The sequence below is a fragment of the Tetrao urogallus genome, assembly GCF_951394365.1.
Source record: "Tetrao urogallus genome assembly, chromosome: 1".
NCBI classification, from domain to species: domain Eukaryota; kingdom Metazoa; phylum Chordata; class Aves; order Galliformes; family Phasianidae; genus Tetrao; species Tetrao urogallus.
The window spans coordinates 178740258-178762233 of record NC_136813.1 but is presented as its reverse complement, the minus strand read 5'-3'; the positions used below and the strand labels follow the sequence as shown (position 1 = coordinate 178762233).

General features: G+C 36.6%; 1 protein-coding gene across 1 annotated transcript in view; it reads left to right on the top strand.

The window, feature by feature from the left end:
* CPNE8 (copine 8) overlaps positions 1–21976 on the top strand; it is a gene marked incomplete at both ends in the record, with an annotated part of 92195 nt that overhangs the window by 8043 nt on the left and 62176 nt on the right. Inside the window, 3 exons of the mRNA XM_079541777.1 lie at positions 5141–5181; positions 11830–11876; positions 21386–21489. Coding sequence (XP_079397903.1) covers positions 5141–5181; positions 11830–11876; positions 21386–21489 — 192 coding nt within the window. The remainder of the gene's footprint in view (positions 1–5140; positions 5182–11829; positions 11877–21385; positions 21490–21976) is intronic.

The window sequence follows — 21976 nt, the reverse complement described above, 5'->3', positions numbered from 1 at the left end:
TGCAGTTCTGAACAAAACGACAAAAAAAAAAAAAAAGAGGAAATTTGTTTGTCAGGATATTCTTAGAGAAAAAAAGACACGGGCCTGATATTAAAAGAAGGAAATAAAAATGAATTTGTTTAATAATTGTTATTGTGGTTTAACCCTGGCTGGCAGCTCAGCACTGCACAGCTGCCTCTGACCCGGGGTGGGGGAGGGGGTTGGGAAGGGAGAAGTGAAAAAAATGTAGGTTGAGATGAAGGCTGTTCATTAGGTAAAGTGAAAGCTGCTCATGCAGGCAAAGCAGAACAAGGAATTTATTTGTTCTTTCCATTTGGCAGGCAGGTGTTCTCTGTTTCTGGGGAGGCAAGGCTCAGTGTGTGTGATGGTTTCTTGGGAAGACTAATGCCCAGCCTCCTTGGCAGGGCAGCATGAGAAGCTGAAAAGTCCTTGGCTGTGTGCAAGCACTGCTCCGCAACAAACCACGGGTGTGTTATCACCACAGTTTTCATTAAAATCCCAAAATGCAACATCATACAAGCTTCCCCATGGACTAATTCAAGTGAAAAAGAAAACTGATGTATGCTCATATAAGAGTATATTATATTTAGAATACATGCTTTCTAAAAATTAATAATCAGTTTTGCATGGGTAACTCAATGTTGTGTTTGCAAACCACCAAATGCTGTTTCCTGGGAGGCAGCGCAGCACCACACAGCCACTGGCTTCTTCTACCTCTCAGTGGGACATGGGGGGAGTTGAAGAGGTGGAAGCGAGAAAACTGGTGGGCTGAGATAAAGACAATTTAATAGATAAAGCAAAAGCTGCACACCAAGCAAAGCAAAATAAAGAATTCATTCACCACTTCCTATCTGGAGGCAGATACTCAGCTATTTCCGGGAAAGCAGGGCTGGTCATGCATCATAGTTACATGGGTGGGGAGGGGTGGGGGAAGAGGGGGAGGAAAAAGAAGCAAAACAAAAAAGCGCCTCGTGGGTTTGAGACAGGAGCATTTTAATGGGAAAAGAAAGCAAAGGTTGCACGCAAGCAAAAGGAAGAAAGTTATCCTGTACTTCCAGTCAGCAAAGTTTCGTCACTTCTTGTGAAACAGGGCCTCAGGATGTGCGCTGATTTCTTAGGAAGATGAATGTTTTCATAACCAGAGTCCTTCATTCTCCTTTCCCACCTCCTTCCAGCTGTTATTAGTGAGCATGACATCATAGCGTACAGAAAATCCCTTTGGTGGATTTGGGTAAGCTCTGGTGGCTGTGTTTCCTCCTCTCTTCCACCTACAGCCTATGGCTTTGTGTTGGAGCCAGCCCTGATGCGGTGCCAGCATGCTCAGTGGTAGCCAAAACATCTCTATGGTGTCACGGCTGCTCTGGTGACACATGCAGAGCGTAGAACTACATGAGCTCCTTGAGTAACGCCAGCCCCTCACTGGCAGGCAGTACAAGAAGCTGAAAATAGTTTCATCCTGTGCAAGCGCTGCCCAACAACAAACCGTGGGTATGTTATCACCACTATTTCACGGAAAATCCAAAATGCAGTACCATACAAGGCTCTCTGAAGACAATTAACTCCATCCTAGCTGATACCCTGGGCACTTTGCTTTCTTAAATCTAATCTAAAGATGAAGAGAAACAAAACTTTAGCAGTTGGAGGGATTCTAACAAATCCATCTGAAGTAAATCTTGATTTTATCACCAGGAGTTTCAGTTTAAAAGTGTGTAAACATGTATTTGTCCAGTAATACAGTTTTTTGAAACCAGAGGAACACACATTAAAGTATTCAGTTCTGTAATTCCTGTGGTTTGTTCTTCAGTGCCAGATTTCTGTAATTTCTTTTGGAGGAACTGAATTTATTTCTGTGTAGCAGTTGAGTATAACGAAGGGTTAAATTTAAAAGCTTGCACAACAGGAAGGTAATATATTGATCATTAAAAAAGTCAAAATAGAAGCAAATTATATGAATGAGGTGAGTAAACACTAGTTTTTAAGGTAGATCTCCCTTTCTCAACATATATGTAGTATGTATATTTATACTACATTCAGATCATACAAAGCCACATAGCAATGATTTCTGTTCAGCAAACACTGCTGACTAGATCAGTGGATCTTAAAGAGCCTGATATATAATTGAGATCTTCCAGTTTTACACTGAACGTAGTACAGAATTTTTTGAAGGAAAGCGCTGGGCAGAAACTGTCATAGACATACTGACATGTTTATGGAGTTCATGAAGCTGTATGAACAAAGTGAATCCACACAAGGCATTTTAACTTTTCTTCTTTACTGATTACCCCCCATTGGGAAATTGCTCTCATTATACAGATAAAGAAATCTTTATTCCAGTATTTCTAATCTCCTCTGTACTTTCCATAGCAGACTAAGTAGGTGTTATTGCCATGGCTCCTATTGTTTTTTTCTTCCCTTAGTCATCTGTGCTCCTGCGAGTGTTTTGGAAGGCGCAAAATGAATTCCTTCAGGATCTGTGACTGTAGGATAGCACTTTCTGCACAGATATTCACAGAGTTCTTCACTGTAGGTGTTTGGTGTATGTATTTCTCCAGAGGGGAAAAAAATCCTCATGATCTGTAGTAATTTCTTGTTTTCTTTTTGCATTGTTTTTTGGCACTGTTTATCATAGTGATACAGATTTACTCATTGTGGTCAGTTGAAATAGAAGACCTTTTTTTCTGGATATTTTGATTAGGAGGAAGTAAGAAGTTTTTGGCATCTCTTGCTTTTGAATTTGTGAGTTTTCCTGAAAAAATAGAGTACTATCCAAGAGAATGCTTTCGTAAGCAAAACATTTTCTGCTCAGACTATTAAAGACGACATGAAGTTCTAGAAGTATATCCAACCTTCTTTCTCCTTTTGCTCTTAGCATTTCTTTTGGTTGCAGATTGTCCTGTGTTTCTGCAACTTGCAGTTTTCATACATTTAAAGGAGCATTTTGATTGTTTTCCCACTAAAATGAAAATACGCTGAAGAAATTGTGCAGCCTGAGCTGTTAGCTGAACAAGTCAGACCTTTGTTTCCTGTTGGTGTTGGCTTTTGAAGTTCCCTTTGAAGCCTACATTGCTTGAACAATGAGTGTGCTTAGTTCTTGTTTTGGTGTTTTAGTTGGTTATTAACAGTTTGGAAAATCAGGTGCCTGCAAACTTTGCTGAAGACATTTTCTATTTATGGTGAAATGTACAAAGGATCACATTGAAGATATTGCAAGCTGTATCAGTTGAAAACTGTGTACTAGTGATGCTTACTGACCTGAATTATGATGTCAGACTTTGATATCTCAATCCTTACAGTCCTTTCAGATTTCAGATGCTGACTGTATGGAAGTGTTCTTAGTTCATTAGGTCCCTGGCAGCAAATGCTTGGTGGCTCAAAGAATTGTGAGCATGGAAGGCAGAAGTGCTGTTTTTTTCCATGTCACTCTTAATTCTGAAATTTTCAAGGCTTACAGGAATTGTGTTTTGGAAGTAGAAACAATTCCAGTTGAAGAAGTAGTATATGCAGACTTTAGATTCATTCACAAATAATAATTTTAATGATCTGGCTTAAATAAGTGACAGCTTCTTTTAAAGCTGTCCTGCCCACATTGCTTGTTCTGAACCGTGGGTTTGGCAATATCTGAACTGATGACACAGTATCTTTTCCTTGTTGAAGTGTAAATGCACTGCTTAGAAAACCTGTATTTAGCAACATATTTGTATGCATTTCAATGATGTGCAGTGGCATGAAAGTAACGTGATTTAGATCTGAATGAAAGTAATAAATAGTGACCTTTAGAGAGGCTCAGTAATTATTAAAAATAGTAAGTTATAAGTGATGTGAAGTGGTTGTTTAATCTGTCTCTTGCTCCAGGGTAAGTTCAAAGAACTGGTAAGACTTGTGGCTTCCTAACTTGTTCCTAAATATACTCAGTGGCAGAGATTTCATATAATGTCTGGATACTTTTGACCAAGAAAAATGGTAAAGCAGTTGAATAAAGTTCAACTTGTACACTTGAAGGGCAGAGAATTCAGTTTACAGCCAGTCCTGTTTCTTCTTCTTCTGCCTATATGGGGATCAGCATCAATATATGGCAGTGTTTTCTTCATAGGCGTATTCCAGACTTCTCATTATTTCTGCCTAAACCTTTATTGCTTTATTGCTTGAATTGAGTGTTGAGTATTAAGAAGGCAAGGTGACTAGATTGAGAAGTTTCCAAAATGCAATTTTCATTTGTTTATTCCTTTTTTCCTCACAAAGGCACAAGAATTTTGACTTGCATTTAAGTCATGGCTTGTTGTGATACCTAGAACCATTTCAGTGTTGCTGCTGTGTACTTACCTTTTCTTTATTCATTTTCTTTTGTTCTTAAGTAATACCAAGCCTAAACTAGCTGCCTAAGTTTAATAGCTATTTCTTGTTCAATGATTATTCTGTTTTCAGACCATTTTTTTGGCTGGTCAGAATAATTTAATATTTATTTGTTTATGTATTTGAATTTAGAATGATGAAATATTAGTAACTATTCTGATGATGGTTTTGTGTTCAGTCCTTCATCTTTAGAGCTATTGGTAATAATGAGTCTCTTCATCTGTGTATGAGGAGACTAGCTGAAGCATGGCTGTGATATTAGCCTTGTAACAAAGAAATTTTTCTTCCGACTTTTTCCCTATGTATTTTGTGGGCACTTAGAATTTTCCTGCTTCTGTTTCATGTTTCCTGTTTCCTGTTTGTCTGTTAGTTTTGTTTTACCTTACTCATCCACACCAGATTCTTTAGATATTTCGTAGTGGCTCTGAGATGTCATAACCATTCTTTTAAATAAATAAAGCATACAATTTTTTTAAGTTCAGCTAGCATGTTAATCTGTGGTAGAAGTTTTTGATCTATAGTTATTTTTGTTTCTGATGTATCTTATATATGTTAATATGCTTGTTATGTATTGCTTTTTACTTCAAGACACCAGAGTATGTAAGCTAAGATTTGGTCAAATCCAAAATACATAAGAAAAAGAAGGGTGAGAAGACTCAATTGGTAGCACTGACTGACTTTAAGTAAAAGGTAGAAAACTAAGCAGCTTCTCGATCAATATCATTAAAAATATCTTCATTGCTATCTGATTTTTTTAATAAGATTACTTTTTTCTCTCCTTTTTTAACAGAAATCTTTTGGACAGAGATACATTTTCTAAATCTGATCCAAGTAAGTATGTAACGTTTTACTGGTTTTTCCTCATCATATATTTCAAATGTGTAAACAATGGATTAAAAATGAGATTAGTGGATTACTTTGATGTCTGCTGGGTTTACATTGTCTTTGTGACAGTTATTTCATGCAGTGCTGGCTGGGCTTGTAGCTCCTGTTACAGGAACTGGAATTTTAAAGACTATAATCACTACTGCATTCCTGAACTGTGCTTTCCCTTAGTCAAGCAGTCAAGCTACGTTTTCTTAAAATCAGTGAATGCAGAAAAGTCATTTTTTTTTTCTTTTATGTATCTGTTCTAGATTGCTTTCAAATCTAGTCAGCATACTTCTAGATAAACTGGAAGTGCTTGTTGTTAGTGCATAGTGTCTGCTAATCTGAGAATCAAAATCTGGAAAAATAAAATTGCATTAATTTGTCTCAGGGAACTGATCTTTACTGATTAAAAATAATCCATTCTTTAATGAATTCATGTTACCAGATATGTGAGGTAGTCACACTACCTCTTCAGTTTTGTTAATGCATGACTGTATCCCAACAACCTCATTCCCATGAATTCAGCTGTGGTGGGGCTTCTGATTTAAAAATGATGCCTTCCCATACTGAAGATTTTTTAATAGCTTATCAAGGCCCTGAGACCACAGAATATTTTTGTGTTTCTTTCTTTTCTTTTTTTTCCCTGATAGTGGTGAATCAAAGTACTCCTGTATTGTTTATTGACTAATGCTTAGATTATATTGTCTTCGGTCAATTTAGACCCCTCTATAACCCTCTGTAACTTTTTATTTGTAGATTCATTTTCTTTCAGGTAAGCCTAAGCTTTTTTATTTTTTTTCCTTAGAATACCATATACTGTACTCATTGACACTGGAAATAGGCCCTGAGACAGACATGCTTCCATCATGTGTTTGGGCATGTAACCAAGTCCTGGTGGGATACTGTAGGGAAACTGTATTAGGTATAAATTTCAGGATTTGAGTAGCAGTGCAACTTGTGTGGAAGGAGGTTGTAATCCACTCTGTGACTATCACAGCTTCTTCCAGGCAACTCTGAAAGCTACGTGAATAACCAGTGCTAGCTAGAGCTTCTGTCAGCCAGAGGAGCACACAAAGCCCTGCCAAGCACATTTCAGAAGGAAAGTGGCAGCAGCTAGGGGCTAGAAACACAGCTGCTGAGAGTACTCCCAGAACCACGCTTCTGAAGATATGCTTCCGGAATGCGACCTGGAAAGGCAACACTCCATGCAAAAGACTTCCAAAGAAGCTGTGGTCTGTGGGCAAACCATACTGGGGCAGGGATACCCCTAAGGGACTGTGGCTGTTGGTTGGCCCACAGCAGGGAAGGGACGGGAAAACTTGGAGAAATCTTACTATCTAACTTTGTAATATTTTTGAGATGTAAGGCAGTGATATTTTTGTAGAATTAAGTTACTTGCATGTATTTTTTGAAGTGTAGTAATCTTGCCTATCACTTCAAAACACAGTATTTTCTTGTTTCTTGTAAACTGCTTATTTAAAGAATTCAAACTGATGGCGTACTTTAGAAGTTTGGGCTTACATTGTGAATGCCCAGTTATTGTGTCAGTTAGGCCTATCTGTCTCAGGCTAGCTATATACAAACATGGAATACAGTATTGCAGTCCTTGGTAAAGAGAGAAGGGGAAAACTTACCTCTAGAAATGCTTATACTGTATTTGCACTCAGGAAATGACTTGGCAAAGTGGCTTTGATGGTGGATACTCTGCAGGCAGTGTAGAATTTGTATTCTGAAGGCTGTTTATTAGCTAATTAGATTGCTGCCAGTGCCCTTCGTTTGAATGCAGACACATGGCCGTAATATAACTGTGGAAGTTAGAAGGGTGTAATGTAAAAAATGCTGTTCTTTTCTGTACTTGGAAGTGTAGCAGCATATCTTTCCTCAGTGTCTGTTTGGACAAAGGCCATTCTTGCACTGGTCTTGAATACAGTAACTTTATCCTGTTAGCTAAAAAAGGTTTCAAATCCAACACTTTACTGCTTTCACAAGATCTACTTTTAGGCCAAATGGATTTACAGCCACCAGATCTCATAAAAGGTAGAACTACACAAAGTTGCTCTGTATGTTAAGGTCTCACTGGCTTTGAGGCCAATTCTAATTTGCATTTCAAACCCTAGCAATATTTTTGAGAATATCCACATTTTTTTTTCTTCTTTTTTTAATACTTCCCATAGAGTCTGAGCTAAAGCAGTGATTCCACAATGAGACATGGAGAAAACCTTCTGCCAAGGAGCTACAGATTTGTTAATGAGATTTTCTTTTAGGCATTTGGGCAAAATTATTTCCCCATGCACTTCCTGACCAAACTGAGCCACCCCAAACTACTGTGCAGCTGTGGCAGCAGCACCGGTTAGGATGGAACGTCCTCTTGTGTAACCCTGTAACTGCTGAGTATTGTAATAGAAATTAGAGTGTCTTAGGAAAGATTGGAAAGGTAGAATCCAGGTCCTCCTGGGGAGGATGTATCCATAAAAGAAAGTAACAATGAGAAGAATCTCATGACACTTGGAGTAAAAGGACCTTCAGGAAGCTCTGACTAAAAGGTGTAGAAGGTGGTCAGCAAAGAGCCTGCTTGAACTGGGTACAAATTCATGGGAAGATTACCGTGGAGAAAGGGCCTACTGTACTGTGGCTGACACTTTCTTGTGAGGGAATGGAAGCTTTTATGCTTGGAAAAAACTGTGGTGAACACTTAGAGTAGTTTCCAGGTTAAAGGCATAAGCATTTAGTGGGAGAGGACCAGTGTAGGGTAAGGGATGCTCAAACTACATGGGAAAATAAGAGGTGGGAGACTGCTCTGTTTTGAGAATTGAATCTGTAACCATTGAAACATCTGCTGTCTTCTTCATTGAAAGATTTAATTAATCCAGAGTTTGACACTGTCTTAAATGCCCCAGAGTTTAAGATTACTAAATGTTAACATTTCTGACTATTGGTATCTTCCCCTGGAAGCACTCATATGGGAAAGCTCATTTCTCCAGTTGGAAATGACTTTGAAAAGGTTGTTTAGAAGGATTACTGTAATTAGTATAATACGGGGATCTTTATGAAACCTCTCCTAAAGCCATTAGGGTAATAAATCATACCACCAGTAATTTAGACAATTATGCGACAGTCTGGGGGTCAATCAGTTTTAGAGGAAAGGAAGAAGAAAGTTTTAAATTATTCTAAATTTGCAAAGTATTTGTGAGAAAGTCTGTGACTTTCGTGATCCTTTTCTTTAGAGCCAAGACTGACCTTTTTTTTTAAATGTCGTTTATGTGATGCATGTTTCTGTATCACTGTTAAACTTTTTGTCCATGGGGAATTCACATACTGCCACTCCATAGGCTGCCACAGTGGCCCATAGTAGAGTTGCTACATCTTGACACTGGTAATGATGTGATCCATGAAACTGTCACCTTCAGCCTTGTGCTGGTTCAATAGGTTCTGACAAATTTGCATGTGGTGTTCTTTGTGTTCCTGCGTGAACATTTGTGGGACCCACCTGGCACAAACTTTGCAGTATTCCAACGTTACCACTGTTGTTTCCAATTCACTGAAGCTGATATTCAACTCTGGACAGAGCACCCTGGTTGTAATCTGACAAATTCTGTAATTTCTCTCAATGAGCTGATCAAGGCACTCTTCATTTTATGCTGTGCATGACTATCTGGAACACGGCTTGCCTTTCTGGTCACTGTTGTCACTGCTGAAACACACCACCCACTGCTCCACTGTGCTGACATCCATTGTTTGGTCTTCATGAACGTTCAGCAAATGCCATTGAATGTCAGTGGGTGCCATTTTTTCCACATGGAGGAATTCAGTGACACACCTTTGCTTCATATGCACTTCCATGTCCAACACTATTTTGTCAGACTGCCCCTTTGTTGACAGCAACAGAATGTAATGGAATATTGGGCGGAAGACTCAGCCTCCACTGCCATACCACCAACATCCACCTCTGATGTCGTAGGCCAGTGTAATAAAATAAGAGACATTACTTTCGGAGCAGCCCTCATATATGCCGTAGCTGCAACCAGCTAAATAGCAGAAAATTGCAAGTCATACTATTGATTCTTAGCTTTTTTTTCTCCTCATTTAAGTTTATAAATAAATATATAAGTGGTTCTTAGGCTAGAGATGTGGTTCCAGTCCTGGAATGTAGTTTTGGAAGCACGGGGAAGCTACTGGGAATGGAGGGGAACAGAAACCCACTAATGACTGGCAGTAAAAAGGTGAGAAGGATAGCACTGCTTAGTCCAAATTATAGTGAACTGACCACAGAAAAACTCATACTAGCAGAGGTATGAGCAGCCTTCCAGAAGATGGAAAATGAATAAGAGACTGAATTAGGCTTAAGGTGGAGCTTTACTGTTTTTTTTTATATTGCACAACTTCCATCTCATCAACCACAGCAGAAGACTAAAATTATTCAGCTCTAATCTTTTTTTAGCTTTTTTGTTCATAACTCTTTCATTTGGCTTCATAAACTGAAGAGATAAGGTAGTGCCAGAATGCCTCCTTTCTGAAACTTTGATAGTAACGGATATTTTACAGTTGTTTTGTTGCTTTCTTCATCTTAATATTAAATTTCTCCTCTTTTATGTTCTTTTTTGGACAGCTATGGTGCACAGTTGTTACGTGATGTAGTGTATTAATGCTAATACACAGGGCAGCATGTAGTACAAAAAATAGAGCAGGAAATCAATGGTGAAAAATTATTATGTTTAGGAAAAATCTAGACAATAAAAATATTTGAATAGCAGAAGTGTACGTTATCTATAAAGACTGGCGTTTTCTGCAAATGAGTTTCAGTTGTATTCTCAAGTGAGGTTATAGGTATGAGAAGTATTTAGTGGAAAATTTAGATTTAAGATCTCTGTAAAATGGATGAAATCTGTTATTATATCTGCTTTTGAAATTAGTAACATATTTGCTTTCTTGGAAACCACTACTGAAGATAGAAAATATTCATCATTGCTGAATTTGTGGTGTTCATTTAAAAAAGAATTGCCAGTGGGGAAAGTGGAAGGGAAATTTGAGAGAGTGTATGATTTCATATTAGCTCTAGGAGTATTTCCAGAGAATATTTCTTAGTTTGTTTTTATATGTTGAAATTTCCTTTGACAACATTTCCCACATCTGCCAGGATTATCTTGGCACAGATCTTAATAGATACAAAGGTTGGTCAGAAACTTAGTAACTTTCGGACATCTCCGTAGCTGATTTTGTAGCTTCCATTTTACTTTGTTTTCCTGTTTAAACTTCATTCTTTATATAATATAGTTCAGCAATTTTCTCCAAAGAGAGCTGTAAAAATAGACTCACTGCTTTGGATTCATCCTACTATAATCAGGAACCAAAGCCAGTAGTGTGATTGTCCGAGGTTTCATTTAGAGTGAATGGAGAAAAACAGAAATTGATTTTGATTTTTTTTTATAAAAGCTTTTTCTTCTACACGATATCTTATTGGGAAAAAATGAAGTTGAATTGTGTTAACTTTTAAGTTCTATGTCAAGCTGAAATGTTGATCTTACTTTTTTTCCACTCTTCCTAGTGTGTTTTTTGTGTTTTACCTTCCAAGTAAGAAGAAAACAGTTTGAAGCTTGACTTCATTTCTGCTTAGATCAGTTGATGATTCTGACTTTGTTGAGAAGAAAACCAGCCTTCTACTTTTATTGTTCAAGACAGAAACTCAAAACAGTATTATTTCTGTCTTCTGTTGAAAAGTAACGATTGGCACAGCAGAATTTGACAGAGAGAAATGTTTGTGTATCTGTATTTTCCTTATTTAGGAAACGGTGAGAGTTTCAGGATATCACTGCTTTACACTTGTTAGATACAACTCATTCAAAACTGTTGAAAATGAAGTTTGCGGTATTCATTCGGTGCAAATGATTTGTGCTTATACTTGTACTTGGTGTATGGAAGACCTGATTAACTGTACCTCTGTGATGAAAGCTACAGATTAATGTGAAGTGGGTTCTGTATTAGAAGAACAAATCTGTAAGCAGAGTGAAACTGGTGAGATGATGCTTCTTGATGTTTCAAACATAGCTTACATAGGTAGATGTAATTGATTCAGTTTTTATTATGTTTTAATATAAAGAGATATGTATGCAATATCCTTAAATATGTGAGAAGAGCTTACAGCAGAATTAAAGAAGAATACTTCACAAACTATTTTTTCCTTTTTCCACTTTTATTTGCTGTCTCATTGCAGTAGGGACCTCATTTGTTTTTATTTTAATTCTCTCATTTCCCGAAAGAAGAAATAAATTAGCATAATTATGCAATGGATTAGCTGGGATAGACAGACCATGCACATTTAATGAAAACCTGCTTCTATCTAATTTTATTCCTAAAGATTTGAGGTGATTTGCTGAAGGCCAGTCTTAAGTGTCACCTCCCATTTTAGAACCACTCTGTTTCACAATTCATTGTGGCAACAACCAGAATTGTCACTAATCTAGGGAGACATACTCAAAACTGAGGGGAAACACTAATATTTGATTTTCCAAGATAGTGGTTTTGACAGCAAAATAGACTACGAAATCAACTTATTTAATTAAAAAAAACCAACATTCAATTCTCAAAATGATCTTTTCTTTTTTCCTTTCACAGTCTGTGTTTTGTACACACAAGCCATTGGAAACAAAGAATGGAGAGAGGTAAGATATATATATACACACACACGTGTGTGTATAAACTTTTTTAGTACATTAAATACTTGCCATTTGCGCTGAAGAAGGAATGTCATAGCCTCTTGATTGCCATGCTAAACGGTAGGAGCCCTACATCCCAGTGATGAGTACTTAGTCACATTATTCTCAGTTTTCGTATCTGTATCCCATTTTTTTTCATCAAAAGGGGAAGTAAAATAAAATATGTAATTCTCCTGTTTTATACTTTTTGTGAGATATGTGAAGTTGAACTATCAATTGGAACAAGGTTTGTGAATACGAGAGAGGAGGAAACTCAAGCAGTACAAGATCTATGGAATGATATAGCTGTTGTGATGCCTAGGATCAGCAAAAGTAACCTACAGATGTGGTAGCATAGTGTTGGTACAGTGTTTGAGAGAAGAAGGTCCTGCTGAAAACGTGTTCATCAGGCAGAAAGGGAGAAAGAGTGACATATACATCCTATAACTGTCTCCTTGTACGTAGTTATCAAATTCTTTTTCCTTTAATGTTATTCTTTGAAAGAAGTGAAAGTGTTGGAGGAAGGGTGGTCATCTTTCCCTTCTCCTCATGGAATGTGCTTTTTAGCTGCCTTACTGGGAGGATTGATGGTTACTTAAAGAGCCATGAGAGGAATGAACTGTCTTGCTATTGCTCACTGTAAAAAGGAGCAGCTGTGATATTCTTGTTTTCAGAACTGGTATTTTTTATGTTTTCTACTGTCTGAAGTGGCCAGGGTAACAGAAATCAAACCTCTTCCCTTATTTTTGGCATTCGTGGTAGTTGTTTGGAGAAAGATAATTTTTGATGAAACTGGGTGGATGTGGATTTCTATTCTGTCAGCCTTACAGAACTGGATTTTTCTCTTGCCTTAGACAAAAGCTCATCGTTTGTAGTTAACTTACTGCTCTCTCTAGTCCTGTACTGTGTACCCGACATGCTTTCAGTATGCCTACAGGATCACATTCCTCTCATGATTTCTGTAAAGAAATGTCAGACTGAGGACCTAAGTGGGAACTCTCTAATCTTAACTAAATTGTCAGAAGTAATGGATGTGCAGAGTTCTGTATGTCTGGATAGCTAACTCTGGAAACGGAGGAGCCTTTAGGCATTCGAGTGCCGATAAGCAGCTCAGTGCAGTGAAGTAGTGAAGTCATTAAGTTATCCAGGTAGTTCCTTGGTCTAGGATTTAGCTGTGAGAAATTCTTTTTTTGTTGTTGTCTAAGGTTGATATATGATTCTGTGGAATTTTCATTCTTTTCTGTTGTTAACTGTTAATTTTTTGAATGTTTAATAGGTATTAATCATTTTACTTACTGTAATTGTCCTGACAGTCAAATTATGGCATTATCACCTTACTTCAAAAAAATTCCATCTGCTTTCCTTTTTAATAGATCCAAGTTTGTAATGCTTGAAGTATGCTACCACCTCACAGCTCTGTATTGTTTTATGCAATTTTATTTTCCTAATCAAAGCAAAATAGGATAGCGTGCTTGTATTGCATCTTCTCAGTGACGAGAGAGTGCATGTGGTTATGGTATCATGTGCCAGTTTAGGAATTACACCGTTTAAAACAGACTTTCAACAAGACAGTTGATAGAAAATCTTACCTTTTTTTTCCACTCTTAAAACATAATTATCTTGTCTATCATCTAGGTATAGATATTTACAAGTCCTTTGACTGTTTAAACTATTTATAGTTAGTGAAAGAAGATAACTTCCTTAGGGCAGTTAATCGTGTCTAATTTAGATGTCCACAGTAGATTAGATGAATCATTCTTTCAAAATGCCTCCAAGTGATAATCAAAAGCCAACACTTCTACTGCTTTGGATGCAAAGTTCAGTGAATAGAATCCTGTTCCTAGTAGCTGTTATGACAGTCAAAATTCAGAGGTTGTCACAATAGAAGGACTGAGTCAGGTTTGCATTTTGATATGCATTTGTTATGATGTATGATGTTTATACCAGTGGTAAAATATATATATAGCAGCAGGTAGAAAGTTAGTTGATAATGTACATTGGATGGATTATCGCATATCTTTATTTCTGTGCTTTTTCTGTCTGCTGTGGTGAATGCAGTAATGCTGTGATTTCAGTGTCTGTTTATGTGTCATATTGTTGCATTAAAACACTTGTTTAGAGTTTCATTAGCTCATGGAGGTGGAAACCACCTGGAAATGTATGGAGAAAACTACAAGACAAATAATAACACCCCGATGATATTTGTGGACATTAAAGAATGGTGTTCGGTCATGTCAGCATTCTTTACTTTTTCTCTATTCTTTATTCCTTTATTGAAGTTATCTTGCTTCTTTTGCCTGATGATTTTCTTTCAAAGACTGCAGAAGATGCCTGGGGATCATAAACTTACTAAATCATTTCGTAATCTCCATAATTTCCCTAGTGCTCTATTCTACCAATGTGCTTTTTTTCCCCCCCTCAACTAGGATATCTGAAGTGATTCAGTAGAGCAGTTAAATGAAGTTCTCAATTTAATTTCTGAGTAGATGTTTTCTGGGCATTGACTCCTGTTTGCTTATGGTACAGATTCCAGTGTTTTACTTGATGTTACTCTTGTACACCAAATCCTCTGCAAACAATTAAAATGTTTAGTTCTCAACTTAATAGGCTGTTATTTTTCAAAACAGTTTTTCTGTTATTTGCAGTGTGATCATCAGATATTTCCAGTAATAGAATTAGCAATAAATGTATCATCAGAATCTAATATTTGGATTTAAAAACACTCACTTTGCCTTACTTTGTGAGGACACATTCAAAATATGACAAAGTATAACTTACTGCTGTCTGTAGAAGGCTTAAATAATATTTAGAAATAATGTGAATTTCTTCACTTCAAAGAGGATGTTAATTGTGAAAAACAGAGCAGTTTAAAGTTAAATGTTAAGTAAATAATAGAAATTGGTGAAATATTTTAGCAGTGGGAATTTTACAGGTAATACCCACTGATGGTAAGGTGCAGTTCTGAAAAAATCTATTTGTTTTGGCCCTTAATTATTTCAGTCCTTGTTCTAGATCATTTCAGCAGGTGCTGTATGCATCAGTCAGTCACAGGAACTTGTTGGGACCTCGCAAGAGGTTTTCATCCAGAAAATTAGGTTTTCTTTCCTGTATAGTTACAACTCAGTATTTATTGTAATAACATAAACAATTATTTATTAGTAAATGGTAATTAAATATTACATTAATAAATTGATCTTTAAGATGCATATATTCCCCCTATGACCGCAAGATTTTATGTGATCTTTTTGATTGTGCTCAAAGTGGGCACTTAGTGATATGTTTAGTGATTATGTATTTCACTGTAGCATCTACAATTTCATTACTGTTTTCACCTCCATAAGATACACTTTCGAGTTTTCCATTAGTAGAGTTTAGAGGCTGTCTTAATGGGAAGAATGGACTAGATGCTTTATAATCAACATTTATTGGGATTATTATTATTACTAGTATTATTATTATTAATTTTTTTTTAGGTCATTGTAGTTCCTTTATATCTTCTGATTGAGAAATACAGAATAGACAATAGACAAGTATAACTATAAAACTATATAGTTTTAACTAACCCACTAGTGTTCTATAATATTTTGATATCAAAATGAAGCTTATGGTTTTCCATCAACCTCAAAGCCTTTTGGAATGGATCACTAAATTGAGATGGTAAAAAAATTAAGATGATTAAATAAATAAATAAAATTCCTTTCTACCAGGAGAACTTGCATTAGGAGGTAGCAAAGTATCTTCATCTTAGGAAATATGAAAAATGATTGCTTTTTTGGATTTTTTTTCCAATTTTTTTTCCCCCATTTAATTAGTTAAATGGATTTTCTTTCTCTCCTGAATGACATTTCTAAAGGTATTTGCTTGTTGGCCATGTTAAGATTTTAACTCTGCACAACTGTCAGTGGGCAAATTAGGCCATGAAGGGAATTAATTAATTAACTGCTATGCTACTAGTTGTAAGACACTGGATTATAGAAATAACCTATTCTACTTTAAAAAGCCATTGTTAATTTGGAAAAGAGATTTAAAAAGATGATGCTTTCTTTATCTTATTAAAAATATAGCCTGATGGTTTTTAGAGGCCAGTATTTTAATGTCATCTACAAGATAAATTTTAATATTCATCCTACAAGTAATTAATTATATTAGTTTAATGTAACAGAACTGTTTAAGTAGCCTGTGAAAAACAAGCAAACAGTTGAAAAACTGAAGCCTCATATTAGAAAAGTAATTTAAAGTTAAAGACAAGCTAGCTGTGGTACTGAATTCAGTCTTCTGAGTACTGTAAAGAATTTCACTCTAAAGGTAGCAGCGTAGCACACATTGTCAGGCCTCCTCTCTTCTCAGTGATCTAATCAGCAGCATGCTGCATATTTATCTTCTTTCCTCTTTTCCTGATAGGCTTCTGTCTTGGCTCTCAAATCAAGTCCAAAACATTTCCCAGATGTAACGTGGATATTGGTTTAAATGGAATATTGTTTTCTAGAAGGAAAAAAAAAAAAATCAAATTTGAAGGGACCGAAACTATGTATATATTTATTATATTCTCTTGTTTTTAAAAATTAACTGACATTACCGTTTTATAAGTAGCAACTATTTTTCCTTTTAAAGTAACTTTTCTTTCAGATTCATACATAGAGCTATTTCTAATGGAACTATAAAACTTAACAACCTGATATATGAAATATGACATGGTCATTAAATAATTTAGGTGAAAAGAATCTTTGTGTTATTCAGCCTCCAACTCATCAGCTATGTTCAATTCAGCCTCCTGATTCAAGGAGGAAAGCCATCTTCATGATTATGTCAGGTTGCTCAGGGCCTTTCCCAAATCATGTTTGAAAAACTTAAGTGGCAGAGACTGCACAAGTCTCTGGGTGACCTATTCCAGAGCTTAATCACTCGTTTTGGAGACTTGTTTCACTATGTCCCATCATAATTTTCTTTGGTTTCATTTCTGATAGAAGTGTCCTGTCTTTTTGTTACGTTCTTTGAACTGTCTGGCTTTGTATTCTTTGTATTGCTTAGGTATACTAGAGGATGGCAGTGACAATAGATGTTCTCTAACCCTTCTCCTCTCCAAACTGAACAAACCAAGCTCCATCAGCTTTTCCTTATTTGTTGTGTTCTAGCCTGCTGATAAGTTTTCTTAGCATCCAGTGAGTGGGAGACTACCTAGCAGAGCTTTGCATTAAAGCCTGAAGTACAGGGGTTCATCTCTCTTATGTGTTTAACAAGCACTATGAGAACAGTGTATGCAATTTCTTGATGAGTGAAACTCAGGTCTTCAAAGTAGCATCTTGAACCTTGGAGCAATGTGGAATATGCTTGAGAATTGAACTCTTCAGTGAAGAACAGCTCTGTGTTTGAGAATTGAATGTTCAGAATGGACAGTCTGTCTACAGATAGTGAAAGTCATGCATTTTATTCTTTTATTCTAAGAGTCCATTTACTATCCTTCTAGTGAATGACATATTCTGAAATTCTTGAGAGCAATTTTTTATTGGGTTCATCAAATAAATAATTGTTTGCTTCCTACTCCAACAAGAACAATTTGCTCAAGAGTGAGCTCTGTCTTAATTTCATTACTTTAGGAAGTCTGGATCAATGTAATGAGAGAGAGGGCTTTTTTGACCTTATTGTGATTGCCAGTTTTGTTTTCAGGACCTTCTCCAGCTATCCATCCAATCTTTGGCACATCTGTTTCTCCTTATAGTACTCTTCTTTCAGAGCCACAGTCACATTCTTCATTTAGGTTAGAATCATTTAGGTTGGAAAAGACCTTCAAGATCATTCAGTTCAACTGTTGACGTAGCCGACTGCGTACTGTCATTTAAGCCATGTCTCTTAGTTCTGCATCCATGTATATCTTAAATGCCACCAAGGATGGGGACTTCACTACTTCCAGGGCAGGCTGTTCTGTTGCTTCACTGCCTTCTCCTTCCTAATGTCCGAACTAGACCTCCCCTGGAGCAACTAATGACTGTATCCTCCTATTATTTGCCACCTAAAAAAAGAGGCTGACATCCTCCCCACTGCAACGGTTGTAGAGACTAAGCAACCCCAGTTCTGTCAATTGCTGCTCATATCTCTTGTTTTCTAGTTGTTCACCAGCTTCGTTGCTCTTCTCTGCGCACACTCAAGCAACTCAGTGTCTTCTGGGGTGCATTAAACATAGCGTAGACAGCCAGTCAAAACAGGTGATGCTGCCTGCTGACACTATATTTAGCCATTGGTATGCCCTCACCTTTGATATTCTGTACAGTTCTGAGCTCCACACTGAAAAAAAGGATGTTCCTTTGTTCCTTGAAAGCAACAAAGTTGGTAAAAGGATTGGAAGGTATGTCCTATGAGGAGAGGCTAAGGATGCTTGAATTGTCAAGTCTGGAGAAAAAAAGGCTAAGAGGTAACCTTGTTATTTTCTAGAACTTATGAGGAGGAGAAATTTTGAGAAAATTTTACTGTGGCAAACACTGAAATGGGCTTCCTACAGAAGTAGTTGATGTTCCATGTCTGTCATCAATCAAGAGGCATGATCAGTTTATGAATATACAACCTTTCTTTTCCTGCATGGTGATTAAGGAGTCTTCTAGGAGAATTTACTACTTAAATCCACACATACTGGGAAATATTTTCATTGATGTTTTTGCGTATGTGCATCTGAATCTGTTGGATGTAGTGTGAGAGAGAACCACAACTAAGTTTTATTAATTTACCTGGTGTGCCTCAGGTAGCTTTGCGAGTTACAACAATCATCCTAGGACCTGGTACACATTTTCTTGAATGCCCAGAGTCCTTTCTGTCTTGAGTAAACCAGTGTTCATCAGATTTCATTTTATGTATAAGTTTCTTCTGCATGCAGCCAATTCCGGTTTTAGAGAGTATTTGGCTAGCTTGCTTGAAAGTGCAAATGCAAGAAGTAGGAAACTTGAGATGGAAAAAACAGTCCTCAGATGAGATATACTCCTGCTCAGAACAGAAAAAATGATGGTCCTTGTGCCCCATTGATTTCATTTCTCATTCCTGCTTTGAAACTTGTGTCAGACTAGCTTCTCAGTGCATACCTTCAGACAGTACCAATTGCATAGATATTGCTGCATATTTCATTTAGTCAGCCATTCTAGCTTCCAGTTTTTCCTGACCTCCAGTACTGTTCAGTGCTCTAATATGTGTAGTTGACAGGGGACAATTTTCTGTATAAATATTGAGATTTATTTCACCTCAAAACTGATGAGAAACTTCAGCTCACGTGCAAATTTGAAGCAGAGAGGACTTAAGCCCGGACGTGTACCCCACTCATACTTGTTCCCATAGAAGTGCCAACTTTCTAGTGCTGCTTACATTTCTCATTCATTGATACTTAGCTGTAACAGTGACCAGTGCTGATTCAAAAGTGTTTTTTACAGCACTCTACCTGTCAACTTTATTCAAATATTTCTAATGATACCTCCAGTCTTCTCAAGAGACTGACTTTTTTCCTTTGAAGCAAACTGTATGAAAATATTTGTTCTTGTTCTGATCTGCTTCCAGGATCCTGTGCCAATCCTTTCTTAAGAGATTCGGTGTGTTCCAGTTGAATATCCCGTATCTTTAGCGCTCTGGAGATTTCTTTGACAAGCTTCCAAACAGTGCCTTACCCCTTTCGTAACAATGGCTTTGGCTTAGGAGAGTTGAAGAAATACAGTGTTTGCTCTTGATCCTGCTTTCTAAACAGTTGGTGCTCAAGGACATGCTTAGAAGCCTTTTTACAGGGGATCTCAAGTTTGCAGTGAGATCAGGAAATCATTTTACCTGTCTTTTAAGAACTGAGGTAAAGGTTTGGCAGAGCAATATGCTAATTGACACTATGTGTTAAATTTTCTTCATCTTTTAATTTTGAGAGGGTCTTCCTTGTTGTAAAGATAGTCTTGCATCTTTGTCTTTCATGGGAGATGCTGGAATATAAATCTCTCTGAATAGCACTGTCATGATTGAACATCTCACAGGATAACAAAGTGAACTTACCTAATAGAATTTGAACGTGCTATTTAAAGATGCCAATCACCACCATGCCACTTCTGAGGGTTGTTCCTGTTTTTGAGACTTTATAATATTATGTCTTGAAGATGTGTCAGTTTCTGTTGAATATTTCATTATACCTGAGGTGGGTGATTGTTTTTCACAAAGCAGTCATGCTCTTGGATACAGGCTCACTTCTCTAGATGGCCAGTGTGAATGAGTGGTGTTGGAAGATATTCCGGTATTTTAGGAGAAAAAATAGTTGCTGAAAGTAATCGAATTTATTTAAATCACAGAAATAATGTGTCTGGAGTTCTTTACTGTTTTGTTTTAATGAGAATCGAGTAAAGAACGGAAATTCCTGAGTTTTGAGAGGAAGCAACAGCGGAGTATGCTCTTGTCCTTTCATACCGTGTAGATGTTAATTTAAATATTCTGAGCTCCAGCAGGAAAATTGGGCTCTGTGTGGTGGCTGCATCCACACCTGTGATATGGAAACTTCAAAACAAATTCTCAAAAAACTCAGTTAGAAGAAAACAAATGTCCTGTTATTTCCTTGTCTGCGTTTTTGGGTTTAATTCAGTCCTGTCAGTTAAGCAATTGGCAGTCTTTGACTCGCTGGAAGACTGGAGTCACAGACTGCAGTTTTGAGAAGTTGCTAATGATGATCTTTCAGGAAAGTGTCAGTGACCTTTTCAGTAGGCTCTATTAGAATGTCTTGATATATTCGATATGGAGGACAAAATGAAATGATCATGTCATTTATTTACTCTTTTTTGCTTTACTATCTGTTTCAAAAATACAGAAATACAAGAACAGTTACAACACAGAGCTGTAGTTTTATAATCAGTTATTTGTATTTGTGATGCTTATGAACTGAAGTCAATCAAAAGTTATCTTCTTTATCTAAAATATTTTCAGCTCATCAAGAGCTCGGTGTAAACACCGAGAGGAAAAAAGGCATTTTGGAAAAGGCTCAGAGATTAGATGTAAAAAGAGAGCTGAACAAAGGTGAAATAGGAGTAGGATAGTGCAAAAATGGTATGCTTCTAGCAGAAGAACTATGTTCTCTGATATTTAAATCTACCCGAAATAAGCAGTCTGTGTAAGCTTTTGTTTGCTATTGTCTTTCATGAAGGAAAAGTGGGTTTTTGTGCTATTGAATTTCTTCCTCAAATTTTTGTGGATTCTAATTCACTTTAGGAGCTTATATAGTTTTGTAATAGCATTTATAATTTTTTTACTGTATGACACAGGGCATGCACCACCCTTCATGGTGGTGATCTATGAGTTCTTCTGCCAGGCTGTCTTCATCTATGGATAACTGGTCCTTTCACGTGAACAGAATCGTTTTCTTTGTTGACATCTTTTTAAGAAAAAAAATTATATGCTTTTTCATATCATAGTGCAGTTGTGGAAATCTTCTTAATTGCAGCATCTTAAATTACTTGCCTTAAACTGATACTTTTCTTTTCCAGTTTGGAAGAACGGAAGTAATTGACAATACTTTAAATCCAGATTTTGTAAGAAAATTTATAATGGACTACTTTTTTGAAGAAAGAGAGAATCTGCGATTTGATTTGTAAGTTAACAGTCTTCAATTCTAATAGTACAATCTCTGTAGACATACTGAGTTTTGTAAAGCACAAAATTAACTTGAAAATAAATAGTGCCTCTTGACATTGAACAAATTAATAAACACGATTTAGCATTTCTTCTTCAGAAATAAATATGTAACAATGACTGAGTTTTCAGAAATTGGTAAGTTCTAACTAATCAAAATGTAGTCAGTCATTGCTTTCATAATATTGATTAAGTAGTTTGCTTTTAGAACATTTCTGTCTTGTAGACAGCAAAGCAAAGGAATAAGCACTTCTTTATTTTCCTAAAATCTCCCAGGAAGTCTGTTGTAAAGCCATTTTTAAATATTATACTCTTTAGCCTTCATCTGCTGTCTTTGTATCTAAGTAGTTGCTTCAAAGCAAATTTTACAATCTCTTGATTTTTATTTTTTGGAGTTCTGGAATGCAAATCAATCTGTATATTCATCAGGGCATAAAGTAAATAGA